This window comes from Cololabis saira, chromosome 15 (genome assembly GCF_033807715.1).
Source record: "Cololabis saira isolate AMF1-May2022 chromosome 15, fColSai1.1, whole genome shotgun sequence".
Lineage (NCBI taxonomy): Eukaryota > Metazoa > Chordata > Actinopteri > Beloniformes > Belonidae > Cololabis > Cololabis saira.
Window position 1 is genome coordinate 15,506,511 of NC_084601.1, and position 13,092 is coordinate 15,519,602.

A 13,092-nucleotide genomic window follows, 5' to 3' on the forward strand; every position below is an offset into this window, starting at 1 on the left:
ACTGACACTCTTGAACTGGTTAGCCATGAGCGAGTGTGACAGTCCTACCCCCTGGCTGTCCGGCGTGATGCCTCAGCTCACTGTTTAACTCTGATAATTAATGCCAAGGCTTCATTGTTCAGCTTCCAAAAACTATTAGATTATCAAGTGGGATTAGTTGATGACAAGTGCAGTTGTATAAGTGGCAATTTAACATATTTAAAATTGATTGGTCTACGGAGAGAGCCAAGTGTCTCCAATCAGTCTGATTCTGGTGGCTACAGAGTTTCCTTTTGTTTATTTAATTTGTGTGTATGTGTGGGTGTGTGTCAAAAAAAAAAAAAAAAAAAAAAACATATATAGAACGTGTTATGGTACGCACGTGGAAAACGCAATGAAGGAATGACGACATTTTTCTGATTTAGTGTTCCTTTAACTGTAATAGTCTTTTAAAATGTAAGGTCCACAAAGTTGAAAAACATCCTCCCCCCAAAAAAAGAATGAGCTTTCCTTATTATAAGACTTGTGAACACCCATTTCATTGTGCACCATGGTGGCCGTGCTGGCTATAAGTGCTCATGAGAAGTCATAGGAGGGAAGTAAATAAAGTTATAAAAGCAAAAAAAACACACAGGCATATAACAAAATCGTCTTTAAAGTGACAGTTACTAACCAAAGCAAGCAAGCAATTATAGCAAGACTATAATTTTGGATCAGATGTGGCTTTTGAGTCGTTTAATCCATACAGGATCTCAAAGACTGCAAAGCTGACCCCACCTGCTTCCTCCCAGACTTGGCTTCTCTTGCCCAGGTGTAAGTACAGACAGGTGAGCAGGTCCACCGCGTCCACAGCGTGTGTGCGGGACTTACAAACCACCAAGACATGCCAACAAAGTTATGTGGTGTCAAACGTGCTTTTCTGCATATGTGTTTAGCAGCTGTCGTCAGTCTTAATGACATAAACTGATAAGCAAATGATGAAAGAAGCTGAACCAAAAACAATCACAAAATCAGAAAGAACAACTATATTTCAGTTCTTTTAAAAACAACAATACCAAGAAGCTCTTCAAGTAAGTCTAATAAACAAAACTGTAAACAAAGCAAAACCAAACAGCAGTGCAGTAAAATACGATGTCAATCTAAAAATAAAATCCATCATGTGTGAAGAGCTCAGGTTAAAAAGGTAAACAGGCATGGTGGGAGTAGAGTGCTGTTTTACATGTTTATAATAAACATGAGCCATAAAAAGTTACCCCATTGTATATTTTCTTAATTATTGCTACTTCTATATACGCACACAACAGTATCTAACCATTTTATGTATCAAGTGTTTATAACAAAATATAAAACAGCCCTTTACTGCTCATACAGAACAAAACACGTAGCTACGAATGACAGATTTTCCAAGACTACAGGAGGCAGGATAACAAAAATCCAGAACCCTTGACTCAGAGGATTATACAGTTTGATAAAATAACTCCAGTTTAAAAAAAAAAAGTCCATGTGTAAGATTTTATACCCAATTAAATCATTAAAACAATTAAGCAGTTTTGAGAAAAGTAACTATAATAACTAATTATACTCAAATGTATTTAACCGCCATATTTTAATGATTAAGATGATTCATCTTTCTTCCACATAAATATATTTTAAATACGGATAATCCATTGCCAAAGTTCATTTTTCTGAAAAAGTTTCCTCGTTTCAAGAGAGAAAAAGTTGCAGAGGAGCAGTTTAGCGGCGTTGACGGATGCCAGCGTCGGCTTCAACAAGCTCCTACAAGCCGGAGGATGACGTTCAAGCTGTCAGCAAATGACACCCTGAAAAACCTCCACTGAGTTGATGTGGTATGGATATGATTAGAGTGGTGCTGAGACTCGGCCTAAGAGGGTAATTAACTGAGGACCATAAGATCTCACAAACAAGCAACATTAGCCTGGATGCTTATACTCCCATAGCAGTTAGACTCCTTTTTTGCTTTCATTGTGCCGATAGCCGACTTTCCCAGCACTGGGAAAAGACACAATGAAAGGTTTTTAGGGCCTTTTTTTAAAGCCATCGTGCGTTAGCAATGTGGCAGCCCACCATGGGCACACAGACACAAATTCAGGCATTCTGGGTAATTACTGCTAACGACCCTGCCACTTGTTAGCCAGACCTCCTATTTTTGCCATGGTTGTGCCAACACCCCGAACCTGTGACATCAGAGCTTGTTTTGTTGTGGGTCAACTTCGCATGCGGACGCTTTTAATGACAGCAGACAGTGGTAGGAGTGTGTGCGCACAAGCAAGCGCTGGCATTTGTAAAGAGCCAGAGGCCAAGTTAATACGACTGCGTCTATGCGAGAGGGCATTTTGTGTGTGTTTGGGGGTAAGATGTTTAAAATTTGACAAACTGCACGTGAGTCTGAAGCCAAGAAAATGCTCAAAGTGGAAGAGTGAAAGCCAGCACCATGAGAAAACAAGAAAGTGACTTTTTTTTTTTTTTTTTTTAAACGCTCCCTTTTTAAAAAAAGATTGTGACTGCAAATGAGATCCCACAATTCCCTGCCAAACCTCTGCTGACGCACACAACATAGAAGCAGACACTTGTGTAAAATATGCCATCTCACACAAAGGGATTTATTTCACGTAAAAAGCAATGCTACATTAAAAATAAATACTGAAACCACAAAAGAAGAGTACAGAAGATCATAGTCTGTATGTCCTCTGTTCCCCCTCATAGAGTTTCTTTCTCACACAGACACACACACACACACACCACCCTGTTTGGGTAGGGTGCCATCTCCTGGTTGAGCAAAGCGTGTAACCTCACATGCCACCCAGAGATGGGGACCGTGGGGGTGCAGTGATTTGATCTCTGAAATTTTCCATCGAGTGGTCCCACACAGGAGCAGTGTTTCATGACACATCTGGCTCGGCTGTCAAGTTTCATTCACTTGCGTAGAGCAGACGAAATAAAAGATTTCCCCTTCGTAATGACCAACAGTGATTCCTTATGCGTGATAGCCTGCATGCATACATACAAACATACATATATATATATATATATATATATACACACATACACACACACACACACACACACACACACATATTCTTGAGGTGACACAGAATGGGCAGTTGCAGAACGTGGACATGTGAAATAGGAGTGCCTGCAGACTCAGAGACCAAAGGAAGCAGGTAAATCATTGGTCATCTCAAGCTAGTAAATGAGGTTTAGTTAGAAGACTGGAAAGAACGAACCTTCACAGAGGACCGCACACACACACACACACACACACACACACACACGTCTATCGTATGTAAACAATACATGCGCGATGAGAGTAGCAGGCTTGGGGCTCTGATCTTCCGTCGGTCTGTTCTGCAGACGCCAGCTAGTAAACACACAAAAATGGGCTAAGTCTGTGTTTGTATGGAAGGGGGCAGGAAGTACAGCGCACGTTGTGCACAAATTAAAGATTGAGCAGGAAAATATGAACACAGATTACTGTATGCAGAGTTACCAATCCGACATGGAGGAGTGCCAGCATGCAGAAAAATTTTAACTTGAAATCAAAATTGCTGTGTGTGTGAGTGTGAAAAGAGAAAGATGGAGAAGGGAAGAGAGATGGACAGTTTTACTGCAATGTATCTCCTTCATGTCTTATCTCCCTCCTCTCGTCTCCTGTTCTCCATGTGAGGGCAGTTTCTCTCTTTTTTATGACTCTTTATCTGACATGAAAGGCACTAACATGGGATACCCGCCATTACGGCTCCATCAACATGAAAAGTCCTGACATGAGATTCTCCACTTCGGGCTCAGCCCATTAAGGACGACTGGTGATCCTGTGCTCTGTCAAGAAGCCGTCAAAAGCAGACAGCACCAACATAATGAGGACTTAAAACCTTAACCTTGCCTTTAAGACCCCCGGTCAAATGCAGCAATAAAAAAACCTCATGAGGGCACCTACTGGCTGGCCCGCTCAGTAATTACAACCTGTGTCCGACCACTAACCCAAAAGGTCCTATAGTTTAGAAACACAAAAGAGTGTAAGACAGTTCATGTAAAGGGTCATAGGTCTAACACACGATGGTGACTTATTTTCCAAATGGTCAAATTAGCAGTGAAATCCTGACTTTGTTACTCTTTTAGAACCTTCTTTCATGTCAAGAGTAACAATGCTGTTTGAAAAGAGAGAAATAGTTGCATACTATTAACAGAAAGGAGCCATGTTATATTTTACTCATCTTGATATTTAGTGCCAATCACTTTGAAAACCAGACGGACTGTGAAGTCAAATATTTTGGAGTGTCTGTCACTGCACTATTACAACCAAAGAGGCAAACCAGAGCTAGCGTTCTGGAAAATTGAAATTTTTAAGTGCGATACTTCTCTCAACAATTTCAGAGCCTCCATAAAATACAGCACAAGAACATCATAAAGCATGTGAAACTGAAAAAAAATTGATTGCTTAGAAAAATACTTTGCCTATACTGAAATTTATGCCTGTAAAGTCTCCAGAAACTGCATGATTTTGCGCCATTGCAAACAAAAGAGGCCATTTTCGGTACACATAAAAGCAGCCACAGAGCAATCCATTTTCACATTTTTGTTTACCACAGCATATGCTGATGATGCAATCCTGCATCCCTCCACATCAGGCCGTAGCCTACGACTCAGGAGTCATCGTATAGTCTTATACCATCCTACATGTCTTAAACAAGATAAAGCAGATTCAAGTCGTGCAGTGTGAAATATCATGATCTTATAAAAGTTCAGAAATCATGTGGTATATAGGAGCCTTAGCATGTAGAAAACCAGTTGGCACTGAGGCTAAAAAGAAGACACTGAAAAGGTTGTGTTGTGCTTCTCTGGATAAACTCTTATTTAAGGCGAACTGAGGCAAAGTGGACAAATGCTCCTGTTTAACATCATAATAAAAGAACAAACAAAAAAAACAGTCTTTCTTTTAGTAACCATCATAATGAGTCCTCACGATAAAAATGAAAGCGACCAGCTGACTTACTTTCAACACACAGCTCAAAAAACAGCTTGTGTGATATATGATATGTGTGTGTGTATTAGGGCTGTCAAAGTTAACGCTGACAATTTTTTAAACGCGCAGGATTAAAAAAAAAAAAAAAAAAAAAAAAAGTGCATTCTAAAAGTTCTGGCCGTCAACGGCACCCGTAGCTGGAGGAAAAGTCTGGTGAACTGAAAGATGGAGAATGAAAAAGGGACTTTTGAACAGCAAGATCACTTTCAAAAAGATGCCAGAGGGTTCGTTGGACAAGACTAAAGTTATTTGCATGTACTGTTGTTTGAAATGAATTACCATCGAAGTACGTCGAGTCTTAAATACCACTTGCAGCCAAACACGGCCGATGCAGAGAGCGCAGCGCAGCGCAGCCGCCCCCCTCCCCCTCGTCAAAAGCAGACAACGCTGGATAGATGTGAGGGAAGGAGGTTCCTCACCTGAATACATTAGATTAGCAAAGAGAGATCTGTTCCAAAGAATCTGAAGTATCAGCTTATTATAGCCTAACTTCACTTTATAGGTTGAGTTACACTCCCTGCTGTTACATGTGCACTTTATTTGTGATTTTTTTTTTGTATTCCCCCTGTTTTGATCCCACTTAGGAGAAGGGGATATTTTTTGAGCCTTTTATTTTCCTCCATATGAGGTTAGACATAATAATTACATGGAACATTTTACTGACCAGTGTAAAGTGTAAAGTGTAAAGTTGGGGATTACAATGTGTTTGTATTTTGTGAAGGAATGTTACATTCAGGTCAAAAGCTTTTTTTGTGAAAAATTGAATAAACATTGCCATAAAGCAAACATATTTGCCCTTTCTCATGTTGTTAACAGTAATAAAAACATTAAAAAAAAATACCTTAAGGTAATTTAGAACAGCAAAAAATGTGTGAATAAATGTGCGATTAATTGTGAGTTAACTGTGGACAACATGCGATTAAAAAAATTAATCGTTTGACAGCCCTAATATATATATATAGGCAATAAAAAAATCTTTAAAAGTGTATAATTGTTAGTTCTGTCAAGCGATTAAAAAAAACAAAAAAAAACAAGCGATTAATTAAGATCTGTAATTAATCTAATTACGGTACTCTCTTTTTAAATCTCACCTAAAAATTGCTGAGAAATTTCCTTTGAATTCATTACATTATTGTGGCAAATCAAAAGACATAACAAACAAATGTGGTTTTATGAAGTAATTTATACATTTTTTTAATAGACTTGAACAGTCAGTCCTCGTCATTTACATCCGCTTGGCAAGAAGTAAGAGTAGAGTGCCATTTTACATGTTTATAATAAACATGAGCCATAAAAAGTTACCCCATTGTATATTTTCTTCATTATTGCTACTTCTATATAGGCACACAACAGTATCTAACCATTTTATGTATCAAGTGTTTACAACAAAATACAAACAGCCCTTTACTGCTGATACGGAACAAAACGCGTAGCTACGAATGACAGATTTTCCAAGACTACAGGAGGCAGGATAACAAGAATCCCGAACCCTTGACTCAGAGGATTATACAGTTTGATAAAATAACTCCAGTTTTAAAAAAAAGTCCATGTGTAAGATTTTATACCCAATTAAATCATTAAAACAATTAAGCAGTTTTGAGAAAAGTTTTGAGTCCTCGTCATTTACATCCGCTTGGCAAGAACATTCGCCAGCCTCTCTGACGCAGATGTGCGCATGCGCGGCTGCTCTCCTCGAGTCTAGTTTGGTGAAGAGCATTGCTGTGGTAACATCGTTGCTGTGGTAACATCGTTGCTGTGGTAACATCGTTGCTGTGGTAACATCGTTGCTGTGGTAACATCGTTGCTGTGGTAACATCGTTGCTGTGGCAACATCGTTGCTGCTAATGTTAGCTGTGGCTGCGCTCGCGACCGGGTGCTTTGTGTTTATGTGGCTAAACTTGAGCTGCTTCGTGGTGAGAAAAGTCCTTTACACAAAGACATATCACTCTACCTTTATCAATGGTGCCGTCAGGGCCTTTTTTTAAAATGTAAATTTCCCATTCACTGGACCGACAACTTTCACATGCTCCTCCATTTTCCAGGGACAGCTAATCAGTGTCCACTTCAAGTTGAGACTGCCCGTTGTTTTCCAGCCACAACTCAAGCACAAGAAACCCACTGCACAAACACAGATTTCATAATAAAAGGCAACTCGCAAACAGAAAAAGTGAAGTTAGAGATTAAAAAATAGATTAAGCGATTTAAAAAAAAAAAACAATGCGCTAAATATGCCTGTAATTAATTAATCGCAATTAACACGCTAATTTGACACTAATAGTTGTGCCTGAAAAATTTCAATCTTAAAATCAAACTTACTGATATGAAACAGCTTCAAAGAACACCAAAATCACAATGCTTAACAGAACATTACAAAACACTGAAGTTCAGTGTTTAAGGAACTGTATTGTTGACAGTCCCCCCCAAAAAAGCCCTCTTAATTGTTGACTTTCAAGTCATCTTCTGAAGTAAAACTGTAACTGTATTTTAATTTAGAAAAATGTCTCATGTTTTAGCTGGAATAAATGCTCTCATGTTCTTGCATGGTAGGAAAAAACAAAAACAACAAACAAAAAGACCCCGACCCACAGCTCTACATTACACCAGGTGCAGTATAGAAGGCTTTTGGACATCAGCATCTCCCGCTGTAGATTTGATCTGCCTGGAGTGGGAGGCTCAGGGTAGGTCAGCAAAAACACGTTTGTCTGTGTGACAGATGCTCAACTGATCCACTGCTGGTAGCTCAACTTAAAAATCAGCCACCCAGCTGCAGCACCTGGATCATCTTTTCACAGATAGCTGCTGTTTGCAACTTAGTGACTCTGGAAGGACAGCACAGTTTCCAATTAAAGAAGGACTCTTACACACAAGAGAAGAAACTCGTCTGATATGTCCAAACTTTAAACAGGCAGTACCTCTAAGATGTGCAAAAATCCAATGAAGAAAGAGGAGGATGCAATCCCCAATACCACAGAACTGATCTTAGATATGCTTCAACAAAAAGGGAGGACCCATGTGGACTAGAAATGCAACATCAAGCTTCCATGACAAACTGCTATGATGGCTAGAGTTTACAAAGTTGCAAACAAAGCCTTAGGTGGTTATCCTGAGAAATCTTGAGATTTATTCTGATATCAAACAATATATTTGTCACAGAGTAACTTGGTTATTTCAGCATGACAACACTAAACTGAAGTGTGTAGAGAGTATAGCAGCAAGATTCTGTAATAACAGCTTGTGTTAAGCTGGCCAGCAAGCTGGCCAGACTTGCCAACACTGAAAACATCTGGAGCATTATCAAATACAAAACACAACAAAAGAGACCTTGAACTGAAGCTGAAATCCTGTATTACACATGAACCCAAAACCTAAATTTACTGTCGACTATACATACTATACATGGAACTACAGCAATTATTCTCTCCATTTGCCAAACAAAGATAGTTGTCGAAAGAAGAGGTTATGCAATGAGTTCATGAACACATGCCCTAACTTTCGTTTTTTTTAACTTTCTGCTGACAATTTTAAAATTACAATAAATAAGACATAATTTAGTTCCACTCTCTAATGTCAGAACTGTACTATTTAAAAAAAAATGTGCAAGATAAATGATTGCTTTCTTTTTTCAATGTGTTACACTGCATTCGGTATTTATGTTGAAACACAAATATGAACAAGTACATACATGGAGAGAGAGAGAGAGACTTAGCAGAGACGAGATTCTTATTACTTGTTTAGTTGACACCTTACCCCCTGACACTGGAGCATCCATGAAAACAGCACCCATCTTCTCTGCAGCTACAGCCATTTCTTTGGAGACAGCAGGATCAATGGTCGATGAGTCGATCAATAGGGTCCCCTTTTTCACTTTTCTGAAAATGGGCACACAAAATACATGAAGTGTACCTTTGCTTACCCAGTACATTTTTGTTTCTATGTTAGAACTGTTGCATGTGTGGATAAGGATTGCTTAATTGTCAGAAGTCATAATTAGTAGCCATACAAAAATCTGCTTACTTGAGGATACCATTTGGACCCGTGTAGACTTCTATAACATTTGGACTAGAGGGCAGCATTGTGATGATACGGTCTGCTTTCTCTGCAACCTCTGCAGGGGAATCCACTACCTGGACATCAGAGTCATCATTTATGCAAAGGAAATACATTTCATTATTAAAACAAATAGGGCTGCAACGATTAGTCGACGTAATCGATGACGTCGACAACAAAAATTCGTCGTCACGGAAACACAAGCGTCGACGCGTCGTGTTATTGTTTTTGAAATTCACATGCCGGCGACTCATGCTCATCTGTAACTGCACTGCACTCCAGGATGTGCAGGGGGCAGTAGCGCTCGCGGTTTATATCCCGCAAGCAAACCTATGACGAAACCACAGAAGAAGAATGCACCCAGCATGGCAGGAAGAACTGAAGATGACGCCCAAAAACTTCGTCCCAAAACGTCCACAGTTTGGGAACATTTTAACGAAAACAAGCCAACAAAGCAAGTTAAGTGCAAGCTATGTGACGCCCAGCTTTCATACCATGGAAGCACGACGGCGATGCATGAGCATCTGAAACGCCGACACCCCGGAGCCGTAACACCTACACGTGCCGCAGAAAGGTGAGTTCACAAATAACTTTGATATTTCGGAGATATTTTAAAACGACGAATGCTTGTTTGTTAATTAATCACCAGCCGTTACCAGAGCGCTATTTACTTACGTTAATGCATATTTTATGGCAGTAATCAATGAATTACAGGCGTTAAGCCTGACTTATGGTTCTGCGTTAAATCGACGCAGAGCTACGGCGTAGGGTACGCGGCGACGCACAACGTACGGTGCGCGTCGCCGCGTACCCTACGCCGTAGCCTCTCCGTTGGTGTAAGGCGGAACCATAAATCAGCCTTTTATACTGAATTGTAAACCTCGTGCGCTTATCAACTGTGTGATTTGGAGCATATTAGTTTAATATTTAAGATATTTCACAACTAAGAAATCTGTGATTTGTTTCAGGTATTTAATTTTGAAAAATTATAATTTGAATTGTGAAGTAATATGACTCGTTTTATTCTCTTTGTTTTAGTAGTTTTAAGCAGAGGCGTGTAGATGAGTTTGTCATGAGAAGAGGTTCATGCACCCCCCAAATGGCTACAGTCCTGACACAGAGCATCCTTAACATGATTGTGACCGACATGAGACCAATAGCCATGGTTGAAGATGATGGCTTCAAGCAGATGATCCAGACCTTTCATCCAGGCTACACCTTGCCATCCAGAACTCATTTTACCAAACTGATTGGTTGATTTAAAACCAATTACCTCCTCAACCTGCAAGGCAGGCTACCTGCACCTTTTTTTTGATACTTCTTGTAAAGAGTTTTTGTTTACTACCTTGCACTTTAAGTTTGTACAATTAATTATTTTTGTTGTGGTCAAAGTGGTATTTTAAATTGAAAAATATATTTTACTTTTATGGGCTTATTTGCTTTAAGTAAAAGCAATTCCTTGGTTGATTTAAAACCAATTACCTCCTCAACCTGCAAGGCAGGCTACCTGCACCTTTTTTTTGATACTTCTTGATAAAGAGTTTTTGTTTACTACCTTGCACTTTAAGTTTGTAAATTGTACAACTTTAAGTTTGTACAATTTAATTATTTTTGTTGTGTGGTATTTTACATTGAAAAATAAATAAACTATATTGCAGGTAAATGTTTTATGTCATTATTATTTATATATTTGTTAAAAAGCATGCTATCGGAGTACAACAGGATTTTAAGTAAGTTATGTTAAACAGAAGTCTAAAATAGGTGTTTATAAATAAAGAAGATAATCGTGATTAATCGAAAAAATAATCGATAGATTAGTCGACAACAAAAATAATCGTTAGTTGCAGCCCTAAAAACAAATGCTCCAAGAACTGCTGGGAGTTTTACCTGGGCACCCGTGTCTTGCAGGTCCTTGCAAGACTCTGGGAAGACGTCAGTGGCAATGATAGGGTAACCATTTTTTAGCAGGTTTTTGGCCATGGGAGTACCCATATTTCCCAAACCGATAAACCCCACCGGTGTTTTTGAGGCCATTGATCGTGTTGACACTGATGGACGAAAAGAAAATAATGGCATTGTTGATTTTAAGTTATTTTGAAGGTTTGTCAATCAAGACTTTTTCCTCACAAGTTTCAACTATTAAATACAAAAATGCTGCATTTCTTCCAGCTAACTTACATATACACAATTATACATAAAAATAAATATGAATTATATAGCATTATAACACCTTATAAACTGAATTTGATATCTGATGGTGTTTCACTCTTTTAGAACGTGTTGAGATAGATTGGTGTAAAATACACACATAATACCACCAATAAGAACATAGAACAAAGACGAAAATGCAAGAAAAGACATTAAAATATGTTTCCTTGAGGAAATGCATGAATTAAATGAATAAAGCACATCTTTATGTTGTTACGTACTTTTAATAAATCTGGCAACGCTATTAACAACTTCTGCCTCAAAACAACATCCATACCGATTTAAATTATTAAAAAAAAAAAAAAAAAAAAAAAAGTTTGAAATTGGAAGCAAACCAGACAAACTAAAATAATATAAAATTTGGATAAAGATGCCAAAACAGAGAGCTTAGCAAATATGGTTCGGCCACACTAATACTTTCATAAATACTGCTATGATACTGCCCAAAATATACCAGTAAAATCTAATTTGCTCAAGCATGCATTATTTTGAGGAAACAATGACACATACAAACATGAATTTCTAATGGCATGAAATAAAATAGTTTAACAGATACTCATTTCAAGTATACATACTAATATATATATATATATATATATATATATAATCTCCTTAACGCCCTGTTTTCCTTAAGCAGATTTTCAAAATATGCCTAAAATCATCTTCAGTATAAATATTTCTCTTCAGGAACTGCCATAACTATAATACTGTATTGTTCTGAACTATATACTTGAACTAATGAAATTGGATATAATTGTAATGGTGAGACTGAAAACTGCAGTTTATCTGGTTCTGGTCATAGTCTGAAAGTATATCAAACTTTGTCAAGTATTTGTTGACATTAATTTACAATGAGTTTATGAGCTACATCCACTGCTGATGATTCAGAAAGTCATAAGTGTGCTCTTAACTGTGAAATCAGTGGGAAGTCGTGGATTTAAAAGGCGAAGCAGCAGTGGTGCAACTCCATCAAGACTAATCAATAATCATGTACATTCACAGTTGAGCTTATCAATTATTTACCAACAAAAACAGATAAAACCCAGCCATAAGCAGGTCTAACAAAGCAGTGCAATCATCACAAACCACCATTTGTTGGACATATGCTTTACATTTCAGCATGTCCGTGTTCCTTAAAGCACACAGTGAATGCAGGAACATGGTGTCCAGACTGCAGCCTTTAACCAGTTTAACCAGTTAACCAGTTAAACCAGTGGTCCAGTCAGTGTTTACAGTTTCCTCTGAGGGGCTAACAGCTTAGCTAACATGCTGCAGAGCAAACCCTTGAAAACTCCTTCACCCGCGGGAAAAAAGCAACACGAGGCAAATGACAAAATGCACAAATACGTTACCGAGTGCAAAGTCGACATGCTTGCTGCACCGCAACCATATATTTCGGGAGCCCCTAAACAACGCAGCCATGCTTCTCTCCTCTTGACCTCGGCGTCCAGGCGGCAGCTGTCAAGCCCCCGCAGCCCTGCTGATTAACAGCGCTCTCAGCCAATCACAGCAGCGCATCAGTCCGACCAGCCAATCACAGCAGCGCATCAGTCCGACCAGCCAATCAGAACGAAGGGGAGGCGGGACATCCTGTGACTCAACTTCAAAACCAGCCGACACTCTTATTATTATTACTGTATCCACTTTAGATGGAAACGTTTAAACTAGTCCGGTAAACTTAACAGTGACCTTATTTCTTTAGTTGCGTTTTTGTCTTGAGATGAAAGGACACATTATTAAATGTGTATACAACACTGTGTATAAATATTGGCGGTAATAGGGATGATAGTGAGTTGATTTTAGTAGTGTAAGTAAAG

The 13,092-nt window shown here is 38.7% G+C and overlaps 1 protein-coding gene across 1 annotated transcript in view; it reads right to left on the reverse strand.

The window, feature by feature from the left end:
- Nucleotides 1–12,746, reverse strand: part of hibadha (3-hydroxyisobutyrate dehydrogenase a) — a 30,145-nt gene extending 17,399 nt beyond the window's left edge. The window contains exons 1-4 of the mRNA XM_061742759.1: nucleotides 12,628–12,746; nucleotides 10,955–11,115; nucleotides 9,035–9,144; nucleotides 8,768–8,889 (exon numbers count right to left, since the gene is read on the reverse strand). Coding sequence (XP_061598743.1) covers nucleotides 8,768–8,889; nucleotides 9,035–9,144; nucleotides 10,955–11,115; nucleotides 12,628–12,697 — 463 coding nt within the window. The 5' untranslated portion in view covers nucleotides 12,698–12,746. The remainder of the gene's footprint in view (nucleotides 1–8,767; nucleotides 8,890–9,034; nucleotides 9,145–10,954; nucleotides 11,116–12,627) is intronic.
- Between the last annotated feature and the right edge of the window lie 346 nt (nucleotides 12,747–13,092).